At 63.3% G+C, this 27,769-nt stretch overlaps 1 protein-coding gene across 10 annotated transcripts; it reads left to right on the top strand.

The window, feature by feature from the left end:
- Window positions 1-550: 550 nt before the first annotated feature.
- On the top strand, window positions 551-26,692 carry ELN (elastin). 10 transcript variants are annotated; one of them, XM_071447599.1, is made up of 42 exons: window positions 551-854; window positions 6,778-6,831; window positions 7,249-7,275; window positions 7,436-7,468; window positions 8,862-8,924; window positions 9,474-9,563; window positions 9,915-9,974; window positions 10,078-10,143; window positions 10,226-10,273; window positions 11,220-11,291; window positions 11,473-11,499; window positions 11,707-11,778; window positions 14,358-14,384; window positions 14,805-14,870; window positions 15,144-15,188; window positions 15,328-15,408; window positions 15,499-15,558; window positions 16,235-16,339; window positions 16,423-16,464; window positions 17,027-17,164; window positions 17,248-17,289; window positions 18,431-18,568; window positions 18,652-18,693; window positions 19,952-20,089; window positions 20,173-20,214; window positions 21,323-21,460; window positions 21,544-21,585; window positions 21,828-21,944; window positions 22,026-22,082; window positions 22,243-22,392; window positions 22,477-22,524; window positions 23,149-23,271; window positions 23,461-23,514; window positions 23,655-23,789; window positions 23,957-24,004; window positions 24,393-24,434; window positions 24,650-24,688; window positions 25,123-25,149; window positions 25,562-25,603; window positions 25,804-25,830; window positions 25,922-25,972; window positions 26,303-26,692. In XM_071447599.1, the coding sequence occupies exons 1-42, from the start codon at window positions 776-778 to the stop codon at window positions 26,347-26,349; spliced, it is 2,844 nt and encodes a 947-aa protein (XP_071303700.1). In that variant the 5' UTR covers window positions 551-775; the 3' UTR covers window positions 26,350-26,692. The 10 variants fall into 10 exon arrangements, with proteins under 10 accessions (XP_071303700.1, XP_071303699.1, XP_071303702.1 ...); XM_071447598.1 differs by having other exon boundaries at window positions 15,496-15,558; XM_071447601.1 differs by lacking the exon at window positions 8,862-8,924 and having other exon boundaries at window positions 15,496-15,558.
- The last annotated feature ends 1,077 nt before the right edge of the window (window positions 26,693-27,769 follow it).

Raw genomic sequence — 27,769 nt, 5'->3', positions numbered from 1 at the left:
ACCGGGACCCGGGCATCGGGCACCGGTACCAGGATCCGGGTACCGGCACCTGGCACCGGGATCCGGGCACCGGGCGACAGTACTGGCACCGGCCCCGAGATCCGGACTCCGTGCACGGGGCACTGGCACCGGCCACGGTTCCGGGCATCGGGCCGATCCCATCCCTCGCGCCCCGCAGCTGGAGCGGCATCCCCCGAATTCCTGCCTGCACCCCCGGACCCCCCATCCCTTCACCCCGCCGGTCCCCACCTGCCCCCCAGTCCCCTTTCGGGCCGATGCCACCTGGGATGTGAAACGCCCCGGTGTCACCCGGGATGCGAGACCACTCAGGTGCCAGTCAGGATGCGATGCACATCCATCACCCTAAACCCCGTGGTCCCCATGCCGCTGGGCGCAGCCCCCCCGTCCTCCCCCACCGCCTGCCTTGGCAGCTCCCCCCCTTTCCAGCTTTTTTGGCAGAGACGCGCCGGCTTGGAGAGAGCAGCGAGGAATTAAAAAAAAAAAAAAAAAAAAGAAAAAAAAAAAAAAAGAAGAAAAAAAAGGGGGGAAGGAAAAAAACCCTCCCCGAGCAGCCAGCCCAATCGGCGGGAGAGGCTCGTGTGTGTTTGGCCTTTCCTCATGACGTAGTGTCCTGTGCCTCTCCCCCCCGCTCCCTCTCCTTTTCCCCTCCCTCCTCGCCCCCCTCCCCTTCCCCTCGCATCCTTGGAAGCAACAATTAAGCAGCTCTGGGATAAAACACACAGCCCGCGGGAGCACGGGGGCATTGCTTCAAGAGATGGCAAGGCAGGCAGCTGCACCCCTCCTCCCCGGAGTCCTCCTCCTCCTCTCCATCCTCCCGGCTACTCAGCAAGGAGGTAAGGAACGGAAGGCTCCTTCGGTAGCCCGGCCAGCTTCGCTCCGGTCCTGAGGGGACCCTCCGCGGGCACCGGGGCTGCGACACCCCCACCCTCCGGGCAACCCCTCGCCTGCCCCGGCTGCCCAGCTCCGAGCAGGGACAGGCACCCACCTCGCCTGCCTCCCCGAGGGTGGGTGGGCAGGCCCCGGTGCCACCTCCCTGAGGGCTCTCTGCTCCCCAAACCGACAGGTGGTTTGTGCCATGCCCGGGTGGGACAGGATGTCACCGAAGCTGGTGACACGGGGCAGTCGGTAACGGCGCCGCTGCACCAAGCACTTGTTAGGGGGAGACTGCGAGGGTGTCCTGGTGAGAGGCTTGGGGACATGAGAGGCTAGGGAATATGAGAGGCTCGGAGGCATGAAAGGCTCAGGAACACGGAGGCAGGGCACCGGGGATGGCCACCAAACTCCCATGGGACTCAGAAGTGCGCGGGGCCGGGGGAGGTGTCAGCTGTCACCCCGCGGTTCGGTGGCAGCGGGAGCTCAGGGCGATGGGTGGGTGGCAGCATCCCGCGGTCGCTGTGTGCGAGCGGCTGCTCAGTGTGTGGCCGTGACAGCCCCGGGGCTGCTGCAGCTGCACAGCGCCTCGACCCACCCCGACCGCAGGCTGGGGGTGCCAGGGAGCCCGCACACCGCCCTCATCGTCCTTGTGCCACCAGCGCCGCGTCCCTGTCCCAGCGCGGTCCCAGCGCTATGTGACAACTCAGTCCAGGCACACGCAGGTGTGGCACACGCGGCCGGGGCGGGGAGGTGACAGCCAGCGCAGGGCTCTGTGTCCCAGCCGTGTGACACAGCCCGGCCAGCGCAGGGCTCTGTGTCCCAGCCGTGTGACACAGCCCGGCCAGCGCAGGGCTCTCTCTGTGTCCCAGCCGTGTGACACAGCCCGGCCAGCGCAGCACGGTGACCAGCCCCTGTCTCGGCGCAGACTGGAGGCTGAGCTCCCACCCAGGCGGGGAGAACAGCTGAGCACAGATTCAGAGCCCCCGCTGAAGTGGCCAAACTGGGCAGAGGGCTTTGAGGAGGCGACAGCATCACCAGGAAGGGGACAGTCACCTCTGGAGAGCCGGGTGGCTGTGCCAAGGACAGCGTGTGATGGGCAGAGCCACCATCGGTCACGGGGTCGGTGCCGGGGCTGTCGTGCGGGGCTTGTTGGACAGAGAGGATTGAGGAGCGGAGGAGGAGAGGGGGCAGGATACTGTGGGCAGTGCCGGAGCTGGATGGGCACCAGGACAGCCACAGCCACCTGTCACCAAGGGCACAGCCCTCAGCAGCTCCATCTGCCCGTGCCTTGCAGCTCACAGACCCCAGCCTCGGGGTGGCCCTGGCTGTGCAGGCAGTGGGACCCCAGAGCCTGGAGCTGCCTGGGAAGTTGAGCTGCTGTTGGTGCCTAATCCTGCTCAGGGTGCTGGATGGGATGTGCTCAGTCCCGGGCACTCTCCACCTCTGGCAGTGAGAGAGATGTGCTGGTCCAGGCTGGCTTTGTTCTGACCCTTCAAACCATGGCCAGCTGAGACCATCTCTGGAGGAATTTGGACTCTGGATGAGACCCTGCAGCAGTTCCTGAGCAGCTCGGGACTGTTGGCCCCACTCTGGGCCCCGGCTCAGTCCCCAGGGGTGTTTGCTGCTTTGGAAAGCAGCTCACAGAAGAGGTGAGCTGACCCTGGAGATGGTCCCAGTGCTGGTAGGACACGGCAGGCTCTCCCATGGAGGACTGAGCAGTGCCTCTGCAGCCTGGTGCCTCACCCCTGCTCCTGGCAAGCCAGCCCTTGGGGACAGAGCTGTCACAGAGGCATGGTGGCATGATGAGGGGGGATCCCAGGGTGCTGGGAATGGTCAGGGTTCTGTCCTCCAGCACTGGCTGCCAGTGCAGCTCAAAATCAGCCTGGCAGGAGAGGGAACCCTGAGACATCCCAGGGTTGAGGGATTCATACCCAGGCTGTCACCTCAGAGAAATGCCAAGGGGCTGAGCTGGCAGCACTCAGGAAACCTCCAGCAGCAGGTCAGGATCAGCCTCTGGGGATCTGCCCCTGGGGAGCAGAGCTGTGCTGGCACTGTGGGGATCTGCACACAGGTCACTGCAGGGGGAAGGTGCTATGATTCCCTAAAGGTGCCAAGTGCAGCCTGTCCCAGCATCTGGAGCAGGGCATCCATCCCTCAGTGCTTCCTGTGTGGAGCACAGGGGATTCCCCAGCAGTGACACCCCCAAGGAGGGACAAGAGGGGCCCTGGGGAGGTCCCAGCCCTGCAAGCTCTGGGCCCACAGGGAGCAGCTTGGGTGGGTGCAGAGGGGCAGGCACCGGGTGTGGTAGCACCCAGCCTGGGGCTGTGGGGACCCTCTGAGGACACCCAGGGTCCCCAGGGCGGGGCTGGGATGGCATCTCCCCTTCCCAGCCAGAGCCTGGCCTGCAGGGCTGCTCCCTCCCTCCCCTCCCAGCTGGCAGGGTGCAGCTCGCCCGCCGGCGCTCGGAGATGAAAGCTGGAGCTTCAGGGGGGCTGGAGAGGAGCCAGGCCCCGGCAGCAGCCCCCCCGCTCCCTCGAGCTGCTACCAGCGAGCTCGGCCCGGGATGCAGCACAGCTTCAAAGTCGCTTGGAGACTGAATGTTTCCATAACTTTCTCCCAAGAAAAAGAAAACAGCAGAATGAGGGAAGAGGGGAAATGTCGGTGGTTTTGCACTGAGGCTCCTCCGGGTGCCCATGGGCAGAGAGGGGTGAGGTATGAGGATGTGCTGTGCTGGATTCTCCGTCCTGGCCTCAGTCTCAAAACCTATGGAATAAAGAAATCCTCAGCATTTCTGGCTTGGGAAGGGAGTTGCAAGCACTGGTGCAGATAGAAACGGTGCAGCCGATCCAAATGGGATCGGAAGCAGCTCTGGCAGTGGAACAGCCTGGATATCCACACCTGTGGATGGAGCTGGGGGGGGGAAATGTCCCATTCTCATAAACAAGGAGACTCCACACCAGATCCTGAGCACCTCCATGGCTCACACCCTAACACAGCTGGGGCTGCACGAGTGGCTGCGAATTCTCTGGCCCCTGGATTGAGAAGCCGTCCCTGGGGTGGGATGCAGGCTCACAGCCAGCCCAGCCCGGGAGACAGGCTGGGAGCCCAGGAAATTCCCCTTCCCAGGGTCCTGGCAGGCTCAGAGTAGAGGCAGCACAGAGCTCCTTCAGCGCTGGGAAGCTGCTGACTCAGTCTCCCCTTCCCTGTTGTGCCAAGGGAATGAGTGGAGAGGACAAATGGGAGCACACAGACCCCAGACTGGGCTGGGGGCTGCTGGCCCTGAGGCTGGGCAAGGACAGAGATGGCCAGAGAGTGATGGCCAGAGCCCAATGTGGTCACAGTGAGTGTCACCAGTGTGTGGGCTGTCACCAACACCTGTGCTCAGTGGTGCTGCCAGGGGGAGGGACTGGAGATGCTGGGGGGATCTGGAGAGACCCCCTGGCAGTGCCTGCACCAGGGAACAGCCCCAAGCTGGGCTCTGGGGGAGCAGCTTGTGAAGGAGCATCCAGGGCAGTGCAGGTCCAGCCATGCCTGGCAGCAGAGCTGGTGAGGAAGAGCTCCTGAGGGAAAGGTTTGTAGCCCCATGAGCCACATAGCACCACCACCCAGCCACCCATCCCACTGCCTCCAGGCCATCCCATCTCCTGCCAGGCCTTGCTGACCTCCTGATGTGGGCAGGAGCAGCAGACAGACCAGCACAGCCTCTGCAACCCTCCCAGATGTGTCCAGGCATGAAGCCCTCTCTCTGGGATGGTGCCTGGGGAGGGAGCTGTAACAGCATCACCACAGTGGGACCCTCCTGGCGGGACCCCCAGTGCCCCAGGAGGGTGGTGATGGTGATTAAGGGATGAGTTTGGCAGCTGTGGCTGTAGGCAGGTGACACCTGGACATTTCTGTGGTCCCCACACTGCAGGGATGCTGTGAGAAATCCTTGTCCCAGCTTCCTTGGGAGTCTCCAGCACTGGCACAGGGTGACAGAGGGGTGGGGAAGGTCAGTCTGGGTCACCCCAGCACCAGGGACCTTGCCTGGTTTTGGGGGGCTGAGGCTGGGCAGTGTGATGGGGGCTGAGCAGCCCCTCCCGGGTGGGGACAGTCCCTGGCCGTGCCCGGCTCTGGCTCCCAGCAGCAGCAGGGCTGGGAGGGAGAACCGGCGCTGAGGGGACGCTTGGAGTTTGTTGGGAAACAAGGCAGGAGCTGGAGTTGTGTTTTTCCAGGCTGGGGGGGCGGTGTGGGCAGGGAATGTGCTGGGAAAAGGAGCCGTTCTGTCCCCCCTGGCCAGGCCATGCCATGCCATGCCAGAGGGCTGAGCGTGTGTCCCCTCCTGTCCCCTCCTGTCCAGGGACACTGGCAGGACCTCGGGAGGGAATATGGGGGGGGGGGGGGCGCAGGCCTGGGTCTGTGTGATGGGTCCTGGCACAGCTCCTCCCCTGCTTGCTGCATCCCCAGGGATGTCCTGTCCCAGCATCTCCTGAGCACTGCCCGACAGCCCTGTCACACACGGGGGTGTCCTGACACCTTGGTGGATCCAGGGGGGCTGGGCATCTCTGCCAGGTGCCCACGGTGGAAAGGACCCGTGAGCAGGGCCCAGGGGACACCGTGATCCCTGCCACGAGTGGGGCACAGTGTGGGGGACGCCCCCAGAGTTTGCTCCACATCTGCCATGGAGATGTGCAGCACAATGTGCTGTGGTGTGCCAGTCCTGCCAGCTGCCTGGCCCTCCCGGGGGTGGCACTGCCCTGCCCAGCCCCTGGGCACTGCCCAGCCCCTGGTGGTGCTGCCAGGGCCGCCCCCACCTCCTGGGCCTGGGGAGGCCCCTGCAGGGGCTTCTGGTCCCAGCCAGGCCCCCATGGGGTCTACAGTTCCCGTGCCCCCTGAAGTCCATCCCCTGTGGCAGTGCAGGCACCAGGGCTGGCTGCAGCTCCCCACAGGGACTGTGGCCACAGCAGCGCCCCCACATCCTCCTGGCAGCCCCCCTGTCCTGCTCTGTCCTGCAAACCCCACCACAGCCCCTCTCCCACTGCCTGAAGAGGAGCTTCCCTCTGCCCTGCAGCCCCCTCGTGTCCCCAGCCCTTCCCTCTGCCCTGCAGCCCCCTCGTGTCCCCAGCCCTTCCCTCTGCCCTGCAGCCCCCTCGTGTCCCCAGTCCACCCACGGCCCTAGTGGAGCTAGGACCCAGCCAGGGGGGCAGCCTGGTGGCCTGCAGCAGACATGTGGCACTGCCAGTGTACAAAACAGCCAAAAAACCTTCTTGTGGCCTCTGAGCATGAGCTGAGGTGCCCTGGGAAGTTCTGGGACATGGGTGGTGACCTTAGTGCCACACAGACAGGCAAAGGGACACAGGGGGGGTCCCATGGGTCTCAGCAGTGTTCTCCCAGTCTGTCACCCCAGTGCCACTGGCCTGAGCTGGCTCTTCCCATTGGCACCTTGGCAGACGGGACACACCTAAGGATACTTGGGGCAGCCTCAGAGGATGCTCAAGTGTGGCTGGGCCCATCAGGGACTGTGGGGATGGACTGGGACAGCCCCAGGTCCCTGGCCATGCCCAAAGCCACCCCCAGAGCCACCTGAGGCTGCAGGGGATGGAGACAGCCCTGGCTGTGGGGTGGGGCAGGAGCTGGGACGCAGAGCTGGACAGCAGCCAGCCTCATGTCCCTCCTTCCCATGCGGGCCAGCTCCTGCTGACACCTGGGTCCCAGCTGGGGCAGCGCCAAACCCTGCCACCACTGTCACCCCGGGCAAGCAGGGATGCAGGGAGAGAAAGGGACCTGCCTTTGAGCTCCACATCCCAACTGCTCTGCAGGGAGCAGCTGGGGAACCAAGAGGAGCCCCCTGCCTCCCTGCCTGGGCCTCTAGGGGCATTTTAACAAGGCTCTCTTCTCTTGCAGGGGTTCCTGGTGCTATCCCGGGAGGGGGAGTCCCAGGAGGAGGCTTTTTCCCAGGTAAGGGGGACCAGGCACCACTGGGAGGGGGCATCTGCAAGGATGGTCTGGTGCCTGGGGGGTCCTTGAATGCCTTTGAGACACCATGGAAGGCTGGGGAGCTGCCAGCCAGGATCAGGTGACATGGGGACATCTTGTCTGGCTGCTCACCATGGACTCAGTATCAGCCCCACGGTGTGGGGACATGACTGGGTGGCAGTGCCAGGCTTGCCCAGGGCTGGCACCTACACCCTGCCCAGGAGGTGCTCAGAGGTCACAGCCTGTCCCCAGACCTTCAGCCAAAATCCTGCGACGTGGCAGGGGGATGGCCCACCCCTGACACCTGTGTGACCCCCCTACCTCCCCAGGGACCCTCGGGGGCCCAGCTGGGGGCTGGGTGCTCCTGGGGCACTGCTCACACTCTGCCCTTGCTCGCAGGTGCTGGAGTTGGAGGTTTGGGAGCAGGTGAGTGCTGGCAGCCCCTGACAGGCTGTGCTGGGCTGGGGAGAGGGGCAGGATGCTCAGGAGATGGGCAGGGGGCTGCCCTGTCCCCCGTGTGCCCTGCCTGGGCACGCTCGGTGGGAGGATGGCTCTGACCCCTCTCCCTGCGCTTGCTCTCCCCTAGGACTCGGGGCTGCAGGAAAACCTCCCAAACCAGGTATGAAGCCTTTCCCTGGCTCTCACCACCTCCAGGCCAGTGGCTGGGACATTTCCCAACCACTGCTGCCCTCACACTGCTTCCCCATGGCCAAGGCACACCCAGCCCTGCCCTGCCACACTAATCCTGCCACAGCCTCCAGGAGCCTCCCTCCCACACCTTGCTTCAGCACTGCCCTCTGCCCCCAGCCCCCCAGACCACCCTCTGGGGGTGCTTGCTGCCTGTAAAGCTGTGCCAGAGCTGCAGGACGAGATGCAAAGCAGGAGCCACTGTCCTGGTGGGAAGCTGGCAGTGCCTCCACCTGCCTGCCATCGGGGCCAAGCAGCTTTTGCAGAGGCTCCTGCAGCCTATGCTGGGCTTTGCCGGGCTTAGGAATGCTGGGGAGAGGAGACATCACCAGGAGAGAGGGGAGATGCTGGCAGGAAGATGTGCAGCTGGAGGGCACCAAGCCTGGGGCAGCAGGGACTGAACATGCAACATGTGGGGCCAAGGGAAATCATGGAATCATAGAATGGCCTGAGTCGGAAGGGACCTCAAAGCCCATCTCAAGCCACCCCCTGCCATGACAGGGACACCTCCCACTGTCCCAGGCTGCTCCAAGCCCTGTCCAGCCTGGCCTTGGGCACTGCCAGGGATCCAGGGCCAGCCACAGCTGCTCTGGGCACCCTGTGCCAGGGCCTGCCCACCTCCAGAGCAGAGCATTTCCTCCTAACATTGAATTTAAATCTCTCTTCTTTTGGTTCAAACCACTCCCCCTTGTCCTTGCACTCTCTGCCTGGTGCCTTGATCACCATGGAGAGATTGATGCTGCTTCAGGCAGACCCCAGGGTCCCCTCCGTGCCCACCCCGGGGATCCCTGCTGTGCCCAGGGCAGGGCCACCCCATGCCCCGGCCCCCCAAGTGTGCCCGGCTGCGCAGTGGGAGCTGCAGCCCGAGGCAGGGGCTGACAGCCTCCGTTTGCTCAGATTTCAGCTCGTGGAAAGAAAAACAAGGCCCTTTATTTCGGCATAATTAAAACCAAACGTGGGGCGGCTGCGAGGCCCAGCCGAGGCCCAGCCGAGCGGGGTCCGCGCCCGGAGCCAGCGGCTCCGGAATTTGCGCCTGGAGGGAGTGAGGGCTGATGAGCCCCAGATGTTGGAAGGCAGCGCTGGCCGGAGACCCGGGGACTCATTCCTCAGCCATAAACATTTTGGTTCTGTCCCCTTGTGGCCTGGCAGGACGGGGGCTGGGTGAGGCAGAGGGACGGGATGGAGAACCTGAGTGCTGGCGAGGACATTTGTCACCCATCCCTGTGCCCGTCCCTGGGCTGTTCTCCCATCCCCACGGTGCCACAGGGACTCCTCTGTCCCTCTGGGCCTGGCCACCTCCCACCTCACCCCGCTTCTCTTCCTAGGGGTCGGAGGACTTGGGGGGGTCGGAGGACTTGGGGGACTCGGCCCCCTTGGCCTGCAGCCAGGTGAGCACTGACTGAGCACTGTCCCCCCCTGCTCCGGGCCATCCCTGGGGTGATGTCCCCAGAGACCCACCTTGGGGACAGCACATCCCTTGTCCCCATCTCCACAGCTCTCCCCCATCTGGGCTGGGTGCCCTTCCCAGACCTGGGGGAGCACAGGCACCCAGCAGGCAGCCCCGAGGGCCCCCAGCATGATGACACATCAACTACAGTGGGGTAACCCCGCAGGAGAGGGGCGCCTGGGGTCCCTGCAGGGCCAGCAGCAGAGGGACAGAGCCTGCAGAGGGTCAGCCAGGGCCTGCAGGCAGGGGTGTCAGCACCCACTGCAGGGGTGTCAGGTGTGTGTGCCAGGTGGGATGTGGATGGGAGCGAGAATTTGGGGGATGCACGACAGGGCAATGCCTGCTAACGCCACCTTGCCCAGCCTAACGCCAGCCCTGGCACTGCCACACAGCCCCCATGGCTCAGCAGCCCCTGTGCCCACTGCGAGGGCAGGACACCCTCTGGGCAGCTGGTTTTTAGGGGTGCTGATGCTGGCTGTTCTCCCCCCAGGTGCTGCAGGTTTGTTCCCCGGAGCCTTCCCCGGGGCGGCGTTCCCGGGAGCCGCCTCGGCTGCAGCGCTCAAGGCTGCAGCCAAAGCTGGTGAGTGCTGGGGGGGTCTGGGCAAGGTGGGCTCGGGCAGCCGCCAGGGGTGTACCCTGGGCTTCTGGGCCAGGACAGATTTCCTTGGAGCCAGGGCTGCGGGCAGGAGCTGATGCTCTCACTGGGCTCCCCAGCGACTCGGAGGGTCCCAGGCGTGGGGAATTGGCCAAACCTGAGCCCCCAGGAGCACAGACCACACAACTGCCTGGTCCCTGTGCCCAGTATGGGGGACCCAGCCCTGGGGCTGCCTCAGGGTGTCCCCTTCACCCCCCAAGGGCCATCCTGAGCTTGTCCCCTCTCTGGCACCGTTCCAGCCAGCCGCAGGTACACCCCTCTTCCCAATGCCCCCAGGTGCTGGCATTGGAGGCGTGGGTGGAATTGGTGGTCCTGGTGGCCTCGGGGTCTCCACAGGTAGGAAATACCCCTCGCTCCCAGCAGAGCCGAGCCTGGGGCAGAGCTGTCCCCGGGGTGGGCAGGAGCCGGGCTGGGGCTCAGGGCTCTCTGCTGCCCGCAGGTGCCGTGGTGCCAGGCGCGGTGCAGCCCGGCCTTGGCGCGGCAGGGAAACCCCCTAAAATACCAGGTAGGTGACGGCCCCGGCGTCGGGGCCGGGGCGGGGAGCGATTCTATCCGGTCCCTCATCCATGAATTTCTTTTGCCTGCAGGTGCTGGGATTCCTGGAGCTTTTCCGGGCGGCGTGCTCCCCGGCGCAGGTGAGCTGGGGATGCCCACCCCACCGTCAGCACCCGACCTCTGAGGGGTTCCCCGCCCTGCCAGCAGCACCCCAGCTCCGAGGGGTTCCCCACCCTGCCAGCAGCACCCCAGCTCTGAGGGGTTCCCACCCTGCCAGCACCCCTGTGGGGAGAGCACCCTGCCCTGCTGCCTGCCTGCGTCCTCCTGCTCCCCACAGCTTCCAAACCCGCTGGCTGAGGCTACAGTGACATTTCCACCGTGTCAAAGGCATGGGGCGACCCGGCAGCTCCATCCCGTGCCAAGCGTGGCGGGGGCAGGCAGCACCAGCGCTGGGAGAGGAGCTGGCACAGCCACCAGGGCTGGCCGAGGGAAGGAGGGGGAGGTGGCGGGAGAGAGGAATTCCTCAGTGCAAAGTAATTTGGGGGAGGAAAACTTGTGAAAACAAGATGTTTCGACACTGTCCGAAGTGTGTTGCTGGTCAGGAATGTCTTTTCCATGTCTGAAAATGCTCAAGTTATAATGAAAGACATTTGTAAGAAGGGGAAAAAGAACCCCAAACCAAAAGGAAACTCAAAACCCAAAAATCCAACCCAAACGATTCCAAGGCCACAAGACTGTCTGCTGCCCTGGAGGGCTCGAGAGCCCTGTCTGGCCCCAGGCCACCGAGCATCAGCAGGGCAGAGAGCACTGCCCAGGCCTGGCTGGGGCTTTGCTGTCACCAGTGGGACCCCTCTTGAGTGCCATGTCCCCTGCAGGCTCCCAGTCTGTTCCACAGGCAGCTCCAGGCCTGGAGCAAACCCCTGCTGGCAGCTGGAGGTGCAGGCAGCTGGCACAGGGCAGTGCCAGCAAGACCCCAAGGATGAGGGTGCTATTGGTGACAGGGATTTGGAAGCTGGCTGTGGGGGTCTTGGGTACCAGTAACATCCCCAGTGAGGCCCCAGCTCACCCCTCTGGTCTCTGCTCCAGGTGTTCGTTTCCCTGGCGTGGGAGTGCTGCCCGGAGTCCCCACTGGAGCTGGAGTCAAGCCTAAAGCCCCAGGTAGGTCCCCTCATCCCCTTGGAACACTGGGGTTGGTTCAGGGCTGGCTCCAGCTTGGCACCCCAGCCCAGCCTTTGGGATCACAGCCCTACAGGGCACTTGGCAGTGAATCCACTTAGGTTAATTTGGGCCTCTAGGAGCAACCCAGGGCTCACACAGGTGTCTTTGTGTTTCCTTTTAGGTGCTGGAGCCTTTGGAGGAATTCCTGGTGAGTGTCCCATCTCTCTTGCCTGTCCTTCTCTTCCTTCCCAAGCCTCTTCCTCACAGCCATGGTCTCCCCACACCAGAAGATGCCTCAGGGCTTCCCAAGCCACCCACTCTTCTCTGCCAGGGTGCCCTGGGGCACCCCCTTCCCTCCGGGACTGGTGGCAGCTGTGGCGCGGGCTCCAGGTGAGCGTCTGCTGTTGGTTTGCAGGACTGGGAGGTTTTGGAGGTCAGCAGCCCGGTGTCCCTCTGGGTTATCCCATCAAAGCTCCTAAGCTCCCAGGTAAGCTCCACAGCCAGCAGAGCGGCTTCACTGTGGGTGAAGGATCCCCAGCAGTCAGGAGGAGGACCCGCCGTTCCCCGGGGCTGAGGCACAGTGCCTGCAGTGCCCCAGAGCTGGCAGTGCCTGTTCTGGCCCTGGGACAGCAGGACAGCGCCCGGGGCTCTGCTGTGCCCTGCCTGTGGCACCCCCAGGCAGCTCCTGGGGTGATGCCTGAGCATTGCCCCTGCTTGTGTGGACAGTGCTGTGCCTCTGTGCCTCCCCCAGCTGCTGTAAGGTAGGAAGGGTCACGTTCTGGGGACATGCTCTAGGCCAGGCCACCCTGGGATGTCCCTGCCAGCTCCTGCTGGCACAAGGCACAGCCCTTGCAGGGACAGTCTGGTTTCTGTGGCTCCTGGGGTTGGGCCTGGCATTCACCTGGGCCAGGTGTCCTGGCTCAAGGAGCTGTAGCTGAGGCCGCCTGCGGGCTCCAGGCAGATGTCTATCCCCATGGCCCACCTGGACAGGGCTCAGCCCCAGCCCAGGTCAGCCTGGGGGAGCTCAGCACCCCTTTCCCAGCCCACGCTGCTCTGGGCACCTTCCCCTCCCAGCCCTGGGCCAGGTGCCAGCTCTGCCTGTCCCCAGGCAGCCGTGTCCATGGAGGGACAGTGGCAGGTTCTGTGCCCTCCAGGGGCCATGCTGCCACCTGACTGCTCCCCAGTGCATCCTGAGGAGGAGGGCAGCCCCATGCAGGCAGGGCCCCCATCCCCATGCATCCAAACAAGTTGCTGGAGGAAGGAGAGCCTCGGTGAAAGGAGCCCACCCCAGGCAGCACATCCCAGCCCAGCACATCCCAGCCCAGCTCCAGCCCCAGCACATCCCAGCCCAGCTCCAGCCCCAGCAGCTCTGCTGGCTTCCCCCCAGCAGGGTCTGTGGCCACAGGCAGCAGCAGGGATCCTGGCCCACTCCTGTTTCCTGCACTGGAGCAGAGTTATGATCCTTAAGGAGCCTCAGCCCTGCTGCCTGTGGACCCCGTCTAGATCCCAGCCCCAGGACAGGGACCAGGACCATGGAGATGTCTCCAGACCTTCCTGGGGTGCTGGGGGATGCTAGTTTGTCACCTCTGAGGGCTCAGAGGTGGCAGTGCAAGGACAGCCTGTGCTGCTGGCTGTGGAGGCTCTTGCCTTGATGCTGTGGGTGGATCTGGGGATGCCACACATGGGCTATCCCCTGCACTGTCCCTGCTGCAGTAGGTCCAGGTTGAGAGGGGAAGAGGGACAATGGGACAAACAACATTTCAGTGGAAAATCATCTCTTTAGATGACTTCCTTCTGAGCTGTCCCACTCAGGAGGTGGCCCTGGGGTCACTCACCTCACTGGAGGCTCAGTCTGAAGTTGTGGCTGAGGTCAGGGTCCCATTGATGCTGTAGGGATGGGGACCACTCCCCAGTGTCCAGCTGTGCTTGGGTGACATCAGTTTATGCAGAGCCCCAGTGTGTGCAGGGCCTGAGCCTGCTGGCAGTGCTGGTGACATTCCCATGGACACAGTCCCAGGGCAGGGGCTGCCTTCCCATCCAGCTGGGGGTGGTGGGGATCTGGACTTGGACTCAGCAAAACCCTTGGAGAACCAAGGCTTAGACTTCTGGCCCTTGGAGTCACCTCCATGTGTGTCACCCCTTTCCCAGCTTTAGGGTGAGCAAGGTGCTGATAAGGTGTCCCTGGATGGGCAAGGGTGGCCCTCAAGGTGGGGCACAGCTCACTGTGAGCCTCTGCCTGCCAGCACCACTGTGCTGATGTGGGACACCATGGGATTGCCTGGCAGGATGGAAGGAAATCTGGTCCCCACATGCTGGCTGCTGGGAGGGGATGGAGTCCAGTGCTCAAAGAGATGCTGTGCCATGAGTAATTCCATCCTGGCTGCAGGCAGCCACATCCCTGCCCATGGCCTCCTTGCTGGAGGCACCCCCCACCCTGTGCAGCTCATGGCCTCGGGCTGCAGCCAGCAGTGATGGGAGCTGGGAACTGCTGTCCCCGTGCCAAGCCCACGGTCCCTGCTGAGTCAGGGGCATCCCCGCCACTCCGAGTGCCGGGATCCGGCTCTTTCGCAAGGAGACATTTCCCTGGCCACAATGTCCCAGCCCATAATCCCTCCCCATCCCTTCACACCGACCTCCTAATGAGGTCACGTTTCAGCCGAGGCTCCCAAGCCCTGATTCCAATTAAAGCCTTTCCTCCGGAGCTGGCCAGGGTGCAGCCAGCTGGGTACAGCTCTTGCCGCGGGGCTCCCGCGGGACCCCTCGCTGGAGCGGGGTCATGGGAGGCTCCTGCACAACAGCTCCAGGCGCCACAGCCCTCGGCCTGGGCTCAGACGGGCGGCTCCTTCAGTCACTGCTTCCAAGGTGAGGGAGAACAGCATCTCCTGGCCCAGCTCCAGCACGGGGGTTTGTATCCCGGAGGATTCACTGTCACAAATGGACGGAGCCCCTGGGCCGGTGCTGCAGGGCCCTGGCAGAGTGGGGCCACACCATGGGGCAGAGGGGACAGGGCCAGCAGCAGCCAGGTGCTAACCCCCCTTCTCTCCTCTCCCCTCCTCTCATCCCCAGGTGGCTATGGACTGCCCTACACCAATGGTAAGCTGCCCCATGGTGAGTGCTTGTGTCCTCACTCCTCGTGGCTCCACCGACCTTGTGGTTGCCACCGTGACCTCGTGGCCACTGACCCTCGGGGCGGTGTGAGGGATATCCTGCTCCCAGAGCGAGGTGGTCCACTGGGGACCTCATGCCTTGCCCATGGTGGCTGTGGACCAGCCTGGGAACTCAACTCTCCTGGCATTCCTGGGAGCTGTTAATCCATAGGATATGTCCTGAGCCACTCCAGCTTCAGGCAGGGATGTTTGAACTGGGATCTCAAGTGGGGAGGAGCTGGCTTTGGCATCCCCTCGCATGCTGTGGTGCTGGGGGCAGGAGATCCAAGGAGGCTGCTCCGTCTGTCTCATTCTCCTTCCCCTGGGTGGTGCCTGACGTGGCTCTACCGCTGTGTTGTGATTGCAGGCCTCAGGCCTGGCGGGATAGGAGCCGGCCTCCTGGCAGGAAAGGCAGGATACCCCACCGGGACAGGTACGCCGGACCCCGCAGCCCCAGGGTGGGGAGTGGCACGGGCATGGCAGGGGAACTCGCACCCTGTCCCCTTGCTGGCCCTGGATGGGTGTTGGGCACTGCCCGGCTGCCTGCGGCCTGCAGGGACAGCCCACACGGGAGCAGCACCTCCCACAGCAGAGGGGGACAGATGCTGGCAGGAGTGCCTGGTCCCCAGGGTCCCTGTGGGGTGGGGGAGCTGAGGTGGGAATGGTGCCAGGACCTTGGTGGCTCAGTGCCTGTGTCCCTTCGCAGGGGTTGGAGCGCAGGCAGCAGCAGCGAAGGCAGCAGCAAAACTTGGTGAGTCGCCCTCTGCAGCACAAACACCACCCATCTCCCCAGCAGGGAGCTGCTCCCTGTCCCAGCTCCCTCCCTCCCAGCCCCGGGGATGCTGGCTGTGTCCCTGTGTCCCCGCTGACCATGCTGTCCCCTGCGGCAGGAGCCGGGGTCTTGCCCGGCATTGGCGGCATCCCAGGAGTTGCACCTGGTGTTGGCATCGGCGGTGTCCCAGGAGTTGGAGGTGAGGCGATGAGAGGGCTGTGCCCTGGGGCTCGGGGAGGGTCTCCTTCCCTTATCCCACATCCCTGACTACCTCCCACTATCCCAGCAGTTGGAGGACCGGCAGCAGCGGCAGCAGCGGCGAAGGCAGCGGCAAAGGCGGGAGCTTTTGGTGAGTTCCTGCTGCCTCGGACACATCTCGGGACAGGGAAGAGCCGTTCATCGATGCCAGGGGCTGTGCGGCTCCACAGCTGCCCCAGCAGCCCCTATCCCATTCTATGGGGTGCTCTCCCTGCCCCCATCCCGGCTCCAGCAGCTTTTCCAGCAGTGATGAAGGGCTGAGGGCCCCTAGGGATGCAGCAGCCTGGCAGGGAGCAGAGCATGCCCATCACATGCAGTCTCTCCATGAGATGTGGGTTTGCTCTCCCAGGTGCCAGCGGAGTGGCCGGGACTTGGTGTTTGTGCTGAGCTGTCCTTCCCTAGTGAGGGATGCTCCTGGTGATGCAGATTTCCACTGCTCCCTGTTTGACTGCTCCGTGGGAGAAAAGTGAGGAGCAAATCACACATTGGAGCATTTAGGGAAAACGTGCCAGCTCTGAGGCAGCTGGGATGTGTAACCACAGTCTTGGGGGACCCTGGGAGTCCCCAACATCCTGGGTAGCCAGGCCCCTGATGAGTGTAAGGAGCTGGGAATAAAATTCCCAAGAAGATCCCAGGTACCCTGAGGAGCTGCTTTAAGATGAGTGAGGAGCCCACCACAGAGCTGGTGCCCAAGAGAGACTCCTGTGACCCTGGGACAGACCATGTGGGGTGTTTGTTGAGGATTTGACTACTCTGCTTCCCTCCAGGTCCAGGGGCAGTGCCCGGAGTCGGAGGTGTCCCTGGATTGGTGCCCGGTGTCGGAGGTGTCCCTGGCTTGGTGCCCGGTGTTGGAGGTGTCCCTGGGGTGGCAGGTGACTGTTCCAGGAGCCCTGTCCCCGTGGCCTGGCTCTGCAGGGCCATGGTGGCTGAGGGTCTGTGTCTCCCTTGTCCCCAGGGGTGCCGTCGGCAGCAGCAGCAGCAAAGGCAGCTAAGTACGGTATGTGCTGCGAGGGGCCCCAGCCCCCGGGACCCTGCCCGCCCTGCCCTGACACACGGGGGTGCCCAGCCTCGGGCTGTCCCCTGGGAGCGCTCCTGAGGGGAAATGGGGAATGCTCAGCCCAGCTCCTGGCTGCTCTTCCTGGGCCTGGGGTTCCATCTGCAGGGCTGGACCTTCTCCCTCTCCAGGGTTTCTCCAGGCTGCTCTGCGGAAGCGAACGATGAGCCCCAATTCATGGTTTTAGATTTAACTGAATTCTTGGATTTTGTACCAAATCCAATCCCAGCAGCAGGATCTGCTGCCCAAGGGCTCAGTGTTGCTGCCATTAGGGCAGAAATTCCTGGCAGAGGGGCCCTTGCCCAGGGTCAACATCCTCCAGAAACTTGCCTGGGTTCAGAAGCACATCCAACTGGGGCTGATCCCTGCCCTGCTGGGGTCCGTCCTGCATGAGGCCATGGATGCTCCACTCTCTGGGGCACCATGGTGACACCGAGCCATGGCAGGTGCCAGCACTGACCTCTTGCTGCAGCCAGCTCTGATCTGTCCCCTCGTGTTCCCGCAGGCGCCGGCGTTCCCGGTGTCGGTGTGGGCGGCGTCCCCGGCCTCGTGCCCGGAGTCGGAGGTGTCCCTGGCTTGGTGCCCGGTGTCGGAGGTGTCCCCGGGGCAGTGCCCGGTGTCGGAGGTGTCCCTGGGGTGGCAGGTGACTGTTCCAGGAGCCCTGTCCCCGTGGCCTGGCTCTGCAGGGCCATGGTGGCTGAGGGTCTGTGTCTCCCTTGTCCCCAGGGGTGCCGTCGGCAGCAGCAGCAGCAAAGGCAGCTAAGTACGGTATGTGCTGCGAGGGGCCCCAGCCCCCGGGACCCTGCCCGCCCTGCCCTGACACACGGGGGTGCCCAGCCTCGGGCTGTCCCCTGGGAGCACTCCTGAGGGGAAATGGGGAATGCTCAGCCCAGCTCCTGGCTGCTCTTCCTGGGCCTGGCTCCATCTGCAGGGCTGGACCTTCTCCCTCTCCAGGGTTTCTCCAGGCTGCTCTGTGAAAGTGAATGATGAGCCTAAATCAAGGCTTTGGACTCATCTGAATTCTTGGATTTCATGCAAAATCTCGTTTACAGCAGCAGACCTGACAAAAGTTCTGCTGCCCAAGAGTTCAGTGCCTCTGCCATTAGGGCAGAAATTCCTGGCAGAGGGGCCCTTGCCCAGGGTTACTTTCCTCCAAACTGTGGTGGAATTGCTGGGATGGTGGGATCCATCAGGTATAACCAGCCCCAAGGAGCTCACTGGAGATGAGGGACACAGCCAAAGAGCAGAGTCACCTTGAGCTTGGGCCAAGGAAGGAGGCAGAACTGGCCCTGAGGTTCCATGCAGGACTGGCTTCCAGGTGCCGCTCCAAAAGGCAGAGAGGTTCCTAGCCAGTTGGTACCTAGCCAGGTCCCAGGACCTTCTCCTCCATCTTCACTGCAGAGCCCTGGGAGTCCCCAGGAGGAGCCATGGTCAATGGCAACTCTCCTTTGATGGTTGAATCACTGATGCCCCCTCTCTTCCATTTCTCTTCCTTACTTTGTAGAAAAAATCCCTCTGCATGCCCAGGGAAGGATGGGATTCAGGAGTTCAGGCAGGAACTCAGTAGAGGTTGCTCTGTGCTGTGATGGCCCTGCTGAGCAGGGTCCCATGAGGACAAAGCTCCTCCATGGCCTGTCTGGCTGCAAGGCTTGATGTCCCTATGACAAGGAGCAGCTTGGGCCCTGTGAGGATGAGGGTCATTGTGCTCCCTGTGCTGGTGACTTCCAGGCAATTGCTGGCGGAGTCACGGGGCTGATCCCTGCCCTGCCCTGCCCTGCTGGGGTCTGTCCTGCATGAGGCCATGGATACTCCACTCTCTAGGGCACCATGGTGACACCGAGCCATGGCAGGTGCCAGCACTGACCTCTTGCTGCAGCCAGCTCTGATCTGTCCCCTCGTGTTCCCGCAGGCGCCGGCGTTCCCGGTGTCGGTGTGGGCGGCGTCCCCGGCCTCGTGCCCGGAGTCGGAGGTGTCCCTGGCTTGGTGCCCGGTGTCGGAGGTGTCCCCGGGGCAGTGCCCGGTGTCGGAGGTGTCCCTGGGGTGGCAGGTGACTGTTCCAGGAGCCCTGTCCCCGTGGCCCAGCTCTGCAGGGCCATGGTGGCTGAGGGTCTGTGTCTCCCTTGTCCCCAGGGGTGCCGTCGGCAGCAGCAGCAGCAAAGGCAGCTAAGTACGGTATGTGCTGCGAGGGGCCCCAGCCCCCGGGACCCTGCCCGCCCTGCCCTGACACACGGGGGTGCCCAGCCTCGGGCTGTCCCCTGGGAGCACTCCTGAGGGGAAATGGGGAATGCTCAGCCCAGCTCCTGGCTGCTCTTCCTGGGCCTGGGGTTCCATCTGCAGGGCTGGACCTTCTCCCTCTCCAGGGTTTCTCCAGGCTGCTCTGTGAAAGTGAATGATGAGCCCCAATTCATGGTTTTAGATTTAACTGAATTCTTGGATTTTGTATCAAATGCATTTCCAGCTGCTGACCTGTTGCAGGATCTGCTGCCGAAGGGCTCAGTGTTGCTGCCATTAACACTGAGCAAGAGTGATTCCTGGCAGAGTGGCCCTTCCCAGGGTTACTGTCCTCCTAAATGTGGTGGGATAGTGGGATCCATCAGCTATAACCAGCCCCAAGGAGCTACAGTGGGGCCAAGGGTCATGGCCAAGCAGCAGGGCAGTCTGGAGCTTGGGCCAAGGGAGGAGGCACTACTGGCCCTGAGATTTCACACTCCATTGGGGGTCCATGTTCTTCTCCAAAAGACAGAGCCAGAATTTAAATTGCCACGTCCCAAGACCTTCTCTTTCATTGTTACTGTGAAGCTCTGGGAATCTCCACAAGGAGCCATGTCCAATGGCAGCTCTCCTTTCAGGGTTAAACCACTGTTGCCCCTCGCTTCTATAATTTGTAGAAAAAATCCTTCTACATGCCCACGGAAGGATGGGATCCAGGAATTCAGGCAGGAACTCAGCAGTGCTTGCTCTGTGCTGTGGTGGCCTTGCTGAACAGGGCCCCATCAGGACAAAGCCCTCCGATATTCAGTCCTTTGAAGAGTGACCTGGTGCTTGTTGATGTGGCACTGATGTGTGCCAGCATGTCCAGGCTGTCAGCTCCCCAGTCAGACCAGTACCCCCCCAGACACCTGCTGGGAGATCCAGCCACTTCTCCTCCATGGCCTGTCTGGCTGCAAGGCTTGATGTCCTTATGACAAGGAGCAGCTTGGGCCCTGTGAGGATGAGGGTCATTGTGCTCCCTGTGCTGGTGACTTCCAGGCAATTGCTGGCGGAGTCACGGGGCTGATCCCTGCCCTGCCCTGCCCTGCTGGGGTCCGTCCTGCATGAGGCCATGGATACTCCACTCTCTAGGGCACCATGGAGACACCAAGCCATGGCAGGTGCCAGCACTGACCTCTTGCTGCAGCCAGCTCTGATCTGTCCCCTCGTGTTCCCGCAGGCGCCGGCGTTCCCGGTGTCGGTGTGGGCGGCGTCCCCGGCCTCGTGCCCGGAGTCGGAGGTGTCCCTGGCTTGGTGCCCGGTGTCGGAGGTGTCCCCGGGGCAGTGCCCGGTGTCGGAGGTGTCCCTGGGGTGGCAGGTGACTGTTCCAGGAGCCCTGTCCCCGTGGCCCAGCTCTGCAGGGCCATGGTGGCTGAGGGTCTGTGTCTCCCTTGTCCCCAGGGGTGCCGTCGGCAGCAGCAGCAGCAAAGGCAGCTCAGTACGGTATGTGCTGCGAGGGGCCCCAGCCCCCAGGACCCTGCCCGCCCTGCCCTGACACACGGGGGTGCCCAGCCTCGGGCTGTCCCCTGGGAGCACTCCTGAGGGGAAATGGGGAATGCTCAGCCCAGCTCCTGGCTGCTCTTCCTGGGCCTGGCTCCATCTGCAGGGCTGGACCTTCTCCCTCTCCAGGGTTTCTCCAGGCTGCTCTGTGAAAGTGAATGATGAGCCCCAATTCATGGCCTTAGATTTAACTGAATTCTTGGATTTTATACCAATTCTGTTTTCCACCTGATGCAATGTCTGCTACCCATGGGTTCAGTGCTGGTGCCATTAGGACAGAGATTCCCGGCAGAGAAACTCCTCCCTAGGGTCAATGTCCTCCGAACTGTGGTTGAATGTTGGGATGCATCAAGTTCATCCAACTGGGTCTAGCAAGACTCAGGTGTCCAGCAGCCATAACCACACCAAGCTGAAGCTTGTGCACATGGAGAACTGGCCCTGAGGTTCCATGCAGGACTGGCTTCCAGGTGCCGCTCCAAAAGGCAGAGCCAGCAGTTGGTACCTAGCCAGGTCCCAGGACCTTCTCCTCCATCTTCACTGCAGAGCCCTGGGAGTCCCCAGGAGGAGCCATGGTCAATGGCAACTCTCCTTTGATGGTTGAATCACTGATGCTCCCTCTCTTCCATTTCTCTTCCTTACTTTGTAGAAAAAATCCCTCTGCATGCCCAGGGAAGGATGGGATTCAGGAGTTCAGGCAGGAACTCAGTAGAGGTTGCTCTGTGCTGTGATGGCCCTGCTGAGCAGGGTCCCATGAGGACAAAGCTCCTCCATGGCCTGTCTGGCTGCAAGGCTTGATGTCCCTATGACAAGGAGCAGCTTGGGCCCTGTGAGGATGAGGGTCATTGTGCTCCCTGTGCTGGTGACTTCCAGGCAATTGCTGGCGGAGTCACGGGGCTGATCCCTGCCCTGCCCTGCCCTGCTGGGGTCTGTCCTGCATGAGGCCATGGATACTCCACTCTCTAGGGCACCATGGTGACACCGAGCCATGGCAGGTGCCAGCACTGACCTCTTGCTGCAGCCAGCTCTGATCTGTCCCCTCGTGTTCCCGCAGGCGCCGGCGTTCCCGGTGTCGGTGTGGGCGGCGTCCCCGGCCTCGTGCCCGGAGTCGGAGGTGTCCCTGGCTTGGTGCCCGGTGTCGGAGGTGTCCCCGGGGCAGTGCCCGGTGTCGGAGGTGTCCCTGGGGTGGCAGGTGACTGTTCCAGGAGCCCTGTCCCCGTGGCCCGGCTCTGCAGGGCCATGGTGGCTGAGGGTCTGTGTCTCCCTTGTCCCCAGGGGTGCCGTCGGCAGCAGCAGCAGCAAAGGCAGCTAAGTACGGTATGTGCTGCGAGGGGCCCAGGGTCACTGCTCTGCAAAACATGGTAGGACCCTGTAATGCATCCCACTGGGTCTTGCAAGACACAGAACTGATCCCTCTCCTGCCCTGCTTGGGTCTCTCCTGGAAGTGGCTGTGGATGCTCTGCTCTCCCAGCCATGATTATGAGGCAGAGCCGGAACAGGCCCAACCTTTCAGCTGTTGCTGCAGCCAGATCTGACTTCTCCCATCTTGCTCCCTGCAGGAGCTGGCATTCCTGGCATCGCTGGCGTTCCTGGTGTTCCTGGAGTTCCCGGTGTCCCTGGTGTTCCAGGCGTTCCTGGCGTGCCTGGGGTTCCTGGTGCTGTTCCCGGTGTTGGAGGTGAGCAGATGGGCTGTCAGCAGCCACTGATGGGATCCTGGCCTCAGCAGGTCCCTGACTGTGTCCCTTGTGTCCCCGCAGTTGGTGGCCCAGCAGCAGCGGCCGCAGCCAAGGCTGCAGCGAAAGCAGCGGCGATCGGTGAGTCACCACTGTCAGCACCGTCACCATCAGCTGTCCCAGGGAGGGAGGAGGTGTGTTGGCACACAGGAGAGGTGGGGACACCCCAGTGCTGTGGAGGTCAGTGGGATTCCTGCTGAGGAGTCTGTCCCCTCGGACACATCCCTGAACCTCTCTGCAGGAGCAGGACGCGTTCCCGGTGTTGGTGTTCCTGGTGTTGGTGTTCCCGGTGTTGGCATTCCCGGTGTTGGCGTTCCTGGTGTTGGCGTGCCCGGAGTGGGTGTGCCAGGTGTTGGTGTGCCCGGTCTGGTTCCTGGGGTTGGCGTTCCAGGTGAGATGGTGCCCAAGGGATGCTCGGATGTCCCCAGCAGTGCTGGTGGGACGCGTTCCTGACCCTCTCACTCCCTGTCCCCAGGAGGTCCGGCAGCCGCTGCCAAAGCAGCCGCCAAAGCAGCCAAGTACGGTAAGCTGGGATCTCTCTGGGGTTATCCCACGTGTCCTGTCTCCTGCTCATCCCCACCCCAAGCTGCTCCCCTGTCGGGGAGTTGAGGCCCAGCAGTGCCTGGGGTCCTTGGGGGTCAGGGTGAGGGACAAGCTCCCTGAAGGGCTGAATGTGGGATGAGGTTCTGGCTGTGTCAGGGCTGCTGTTCAGTGAGCTGAGCCCTGTGGAGCGTCCAAGTTCACCATCTTCTCATACTGGTCCATCCATACCCCATTCTGCCCACCCAGACACAAGACCACCACCTCAGTGTCCATCTGTCCCCTTCTCTGTCCATCTATCCATCTGTACCTTTTCTATTTATCTATTCAGTCACTCCACATGCATCCACATATCCATCCATCCACACATCCATCTCACCACCCCTCCATCCGTCTGTCCATCTGAGCATCCATTTGTTCATCCATCTCACCATCCATCCAACCATTCATCCATCCTACCATCATTTCAACCAGTCCTCATCGAGCCACATATCCATCTCATAGTCCATCCACCCACCCACTCCCCCCAGCCTGACATACTTTCTCATCCAACTCCTTCCACATTTCCTCCCAAGCTGAAGCCCAGTCCTTCTCTTTCTCCTTGCAGGAGCAGGTGGCCTGGCTCCCGGCGTGGGTGGCCTGGTTCCTGGAGTAGGTGGCCTGGTTCCTGGAGTAGGTGGCCTGGTTCCTGGTGTGGGTGGCCTGGTTCCTGGTGTTGGAGGTGTCCCAGGTGAGGAGGAGGAAGGCGAGGGTGAGAGCAGCCTGGCTGGTGTGGCGGCAGTTCTGGGGGCAGGACAGGCTTGAGGAAAACTTCAGCAGTGTCCCTGGGGGACTGCAGACAAGGCCTGAGGGATGGGCTCTGCCCAGGTTTGCTGTGAGGCCTCCCCAGGGTCTGACCTCCCTTGCTGTCTCTGCCCAGGTGTTGGAGGTCCAGCAGCAGCAGCCAAAGCAGCAGCCAAGGCAGCCAAATTCGGTGAGTCAGCCTGGGGAGCCCCTCAGGCTCCCTACCAGCCCTGGTGTGGCTCTGACCGGTGCAGGGGATGCTGGGCACAGGCACCCAGGCCTGGCACATGATCCCACACGAGCACGGGATCTCTCACCCCTCTCCCACAGGTGCCGGGGTTGGAGGGGTGCCAGGGGTGGTGCCTGGCGTGGGCGGAGTGCCTGGAGTGACACCCGGTGTTGGTGGCGTGCCCGGCTTGGTGCCAGGGGTGGGAGTGCCTGGAACTGGCATCCTTCCTGGGGCAGGTACGTGCTTTGTCCCACCCTGCCTGGGGATAGTGGTGGCTAGGAATGCTAAAAGCCACCAAGCCACATGAAGGGGTGGCAGGGAGGGATGCGGGTGGGATCGAGGGTGGTGGCACATGAGACGGGGTGGGGGTCACTGTCCTAACCATGGTGTCCTCACTTTGCAGGCATCCCCCAAGTAGGGGTGCAGCCTGGTGCTAAACCTCCCAAATTCGGTACGTAGCCCTGCCCCCTGCCCCCTGCCCCCTGCCCCCTGCCCCAGGGCCACCTCAGACTGTCCCTGGGCATCCTTCTCCTGTGGCCATCGGGGTACTGACCTCTCTTCCTGCCCCCTGCATGCCCACTTTGCCCCGATGGCCCAGGCGTGGGAAGTGGTGTGCTGTCACCCATGGGTGCAAAGTGCCACCTGTACCCTCTGCCCTGGACTCGCTGAGGACAGTTTTCTCCTTCGTGCTGAAGCCCCTCTGGGTACTGGGAGATGGGTGCTGGGGACCCCCAGCATGGGTGCCAGGGCCACCCCAGCAGGCTGGGCAGTGGCTGGAGTGCTCCAAGCCGGGGGTGCCAGGCTGTGGGGGACAGGTGTTAATGGTGTCTCTCTGGCAGGTGTTCCTGGGGTTGGAGTCCCAGGGGTTGGTGGCCTCCCAGGTAAGTGCTGGCAGGAGCTGAGGCCAGGCAGTGGGGATGTGCGGGCAGAAGGATGCTCCCCTCCAGGGGTGGAGCTGGAGGGATGCTCCCTCTGGGCACAGGGGGAGCGGGGCTGCCCGAGAAAGGATGAGCACACTTGGGAGTGGCTGAGGAGTGGGTCAGACACTGGGGACACTGTCTGTCCCTGCTGGTGCTCACCCGGGTTACTCTTGTAGGTGGCCTTGGAGTCGGTGGGCTCGGAGTTGGTGGCCTTGGTGAGTGATGCTGGGCCCAGTGTGGGGCTCCCCAGGGCTGGGCTGCAGGGAGCAGCAGCAGCAGCAGCAGAGTGCTGGCAGAGCCAAGAAAAAGAAAGGGAATCTATGGGTCACTTCTGTCCCCTCCCAGTCTCACAGTACAATCCCATCCTGCACTGTCACTGTCCCCTGTCCTGTTTGTCACCTGCCCTGTTCCCAGAGGGTGATCCAAAGGAATTGCCATTGTTGAGTAGGGACTGAGGGCCATAGCCCCAGCCTTGCCCATGCCATGGGAACAGGGGATGGTACTGTACCCTGTCCCCAATGTGTGGAGATGCAGGTCCCTCCTAGGACCCTCTGGACCCCTCCTGAAGGGTCTGGGTGTGGCCCTGGGGCAGTGAGTCCGGGCAGGGGCTGCACTGGTGCCCCCTCTGACTTAGGACTCTTGTATCCAGGAGCTGCTGGGAAACCTCCCAAGCCAGGTAAGGGACAGCCAGAGGGGCTGGAGGAGTGACTCCAGTGCCTGTCCCCATTCACATTCCCATGGCTGTGCTCACGCTCCCCACCCTCACTGGGGCTCACCCACCTGCAGGTTTTGATGCTGGGGGGCTGCAGCCAGGTGAGTGCTGCAGTTTGGGGCTGGTGTGGGAGTGTGTCCCCTATCCTGCCACACTCGTCCCCGCTTGCTGTCCCCATGCTGCTGCCATTCCCTGCTGGGCACCCGGCTGCCTGGGAGAGCACTGGGAAGCCAGAGAGGTGCCAGGGTGGGGACGGAGGCTTTTGCATCAGCTCCTGTCCCTGGAGTGAGCAAGGGATCCCAGCCAGGCTGTCCCCAGTCCACACTAGAGTGGCACTGCTGTCACCGGCTGTCACTGGCTGTTGCTTTTTCCCCAGGCGTTGGAGGTCCCGGCTTCGGCGTATCACCGGTATTTCCAGGTACCACCGCCAGCTCGGCACCCGAGCACACACCCGGGGCCCGTGTCCGTGCCTGGCCAGCTCACGGGGACACGGCCACGGGCCGGGGAGGGACCCCGGGGAGGGACCCCGGGGGCTGGGCTCAGGGGGGCTGCCCTGGGGGATGTGGGGCAGAGAAATGGGGGTGCCCCGTGGCGCTGAGGGCTTCGCTCTCCTTTCAGGTGGGGTCGGCGGCCTGGGATTCGGTGGTGAGTGTCCATTGCCCCGCGGGCTGTTTTGGGGGGGGGGCGCGTATCCCCGCGGGGGTCCCGCTCACCCTGCTCTGCCTTCCCGCTGCAGGGAAGCCCCCCAAGCCCTACGGAGGAGCTCTGGGTGCCCTGGGCTTTAGAGGTGAGTGCGGTCCCCCGCTCTGGTGGCCGGTCGTGCCCCCCGTGCCTGTCCCATCCCTGCACCCCGTGCCTGTCCCATCCCTGCAGGGTGCCCCCCGTGCCTGTCCCATCCCTGCGGGGTGCCCCCCGTGCCTGTCCCATCCCTTTGGGGTCCCCCCTGTGCCTGTCCCGTCCCTGCAGGCTGTCCCCGTGCCTGTCCCATCCCTTTGGGGTCCCCCCTGTGCCTGTCCCGTCCCTGCAGGCTGTCCCCGTGCCTGTCCCATCCCTGCGCCCCGTGTCTGTCCCATCGCTGCGGGGCTGCAGGGAGGGCTGACCCGCATCCCCCGTGCAGGCGCGGGCTGCGCGGCAGGGAAGTACTGCGGGAGGAAGCGGAAGTAACGCTCCGTCACCGATCACCTCATGAACTTTGGTGCTACTGCATGGTCCAGAATGTAAATCCGAAGCAAAGCTGAGACACCCTCTCCTCCAGCCCCGGACCCCCCCGTCCATCCCGGGGCCGTGCCCGGCCCCGCGTTCCCCGGAGGGACCCCGCGTTCCCCGGCAGCGCCCGGCCCCCCCCCGCCCCTCGGTCCCGGCAGGGAGCGCGGAATAAACTGCGGGGAGCAGCCGTCCCCCTTGGTGCTATCGCTCTCTGCGGGATTTGGGGGGGCTGGGCTGTCGCGCCCCTCCCCAGCCCCAGAGCTGACCCCCGGGGGGGCACAGGATGAGGGGCACCCCACATTGGAGGAAGGGAGGGAGGGAGGGAGGAAAGGGGATGGCGGCGGCGGGGGCTGTGCGGGGAGGGATGGCCCCGTCAGCCTGGCCCCCACCCCAGTCCCCGCGCTCCCCCCGGTTTGGGGGGGCCGCGGGCAGGAGGGGCTCAGTCCCTTCACGTTGCTCACTTTGCTATAACTGGGTGGGACGCCCTATACAGAGGGACTCGCTTCTGACAGACTAATAAAGGACAAGTTTTTAAAGGATTCTGGCTCCAACCTGTGTCCCACGTTCGTGACCCGTCTCCGTGGTGGTGGCAATGATGCAGGGGCTCACCCCAGCCCGTGGCACTGCACCAGCCTGGAAACGTGCTGGGTCCTTGCTACAGGGCTGCTGCTTGTCCCAGTGCGTGGTAACAGCGCTGGGACACACGGGAGGGGCGGGGGGACAGCTTTGGCTCTAGGGGTCGCCTCTGCCTTTTCCCACAGTGACAAGCCAGGGTCCCAGGGGCGGTCTGTGCCCTGGCCTGAGGTGTTGGGGACATCTCTGCCCTGTCCTAGTGTGCCAGCCTCAGAACCCATTAAAAGGTCTTTGCTCTGACTCACCGTGGGGGCCTGGGGGTGCAAGAAAATTTCTTGTGCCGCGGTGACAGCTTGAGGACCAAGGAGGCTGTGCCTGCCCTTGGTGACATCCCAGGGGGTGACATCCATGTGCCATCCATGTGCCATCCCATGGTAACACTGCAGGGAATGAAGGGGACATCCATAACCTATCCCACAGTTACAAGCCCGGGAGCCAGGATAAGGTCCATGCTCCTTGCCATGGTGGTGGCCCGGGGATGCAGGGAGATGTCCGTGCTCTATCCCGTGGTGACAGCGAGGGAAATGAGAGAGACACCCATGTGATGCCCCACGGTGACATCCCGGAGCAAATGGGAACGCCTGCGCCCTGACCACAGTGACGGCCTGGGGCACGAGGGGACACCCGTGATGGCCAGTAGTGGGTGTGGCGACACCCGTGCCCTGCACATGGGGCTGGCCTGGCATAGCTGGGGGACACCGCGGAGTGTAGGGACACCCGTGATGGCCAGGGGAGGGTGAGAGGA

This window comes from Agelaius tricolor, unplaced genomic scaffold (assembly GCF_023055355.1).
Source record: "Agelaius tricolor isolate 1412-34295 unplaced genomic scaffold, bAgeTri1.0.p SCAF_25, whole genome shotgun sequence".
In the NCBI taxonomy this organism is placed as follows: domain Eukaryota; kingdom Metazoa; phylum Chordata; class Aves; order Passeriformes; family Icteridae; genus Agelaius; species Agelaius tricolor.
This window is presented reverse-complemented; position numbering and strand designations above follow the sequence as displayed.

What these genes read in the sequence shown, in the direction of transcription:
- ELN (XM_071447598.1), top strand. Translation starts at nt 776, where the DNA reads ATGGCAAGGCAGGCAGCTGCACCCCTCCTCCCCGGAGTCCTCCTCCTC. An exon ending in AGCAAAGGCAGCTAAGTACG is followed by an intron (nt 21,586 to 21,827) that starts GTATGTGCTGCG and finishes TGCTCCCTGCAG; the next exon opens with GAGCTGGCATTCCTGGCATC. An exon ending in TGGTGTTGGAGGTGTCCCAG is followed by an intron (nt 23,272 to 23,460) that starts GTGAGGAGGAGG and finishes GTCTCTGCCCAG; the next exon opens with GTGTTGGAGGTCCAGCAGCA.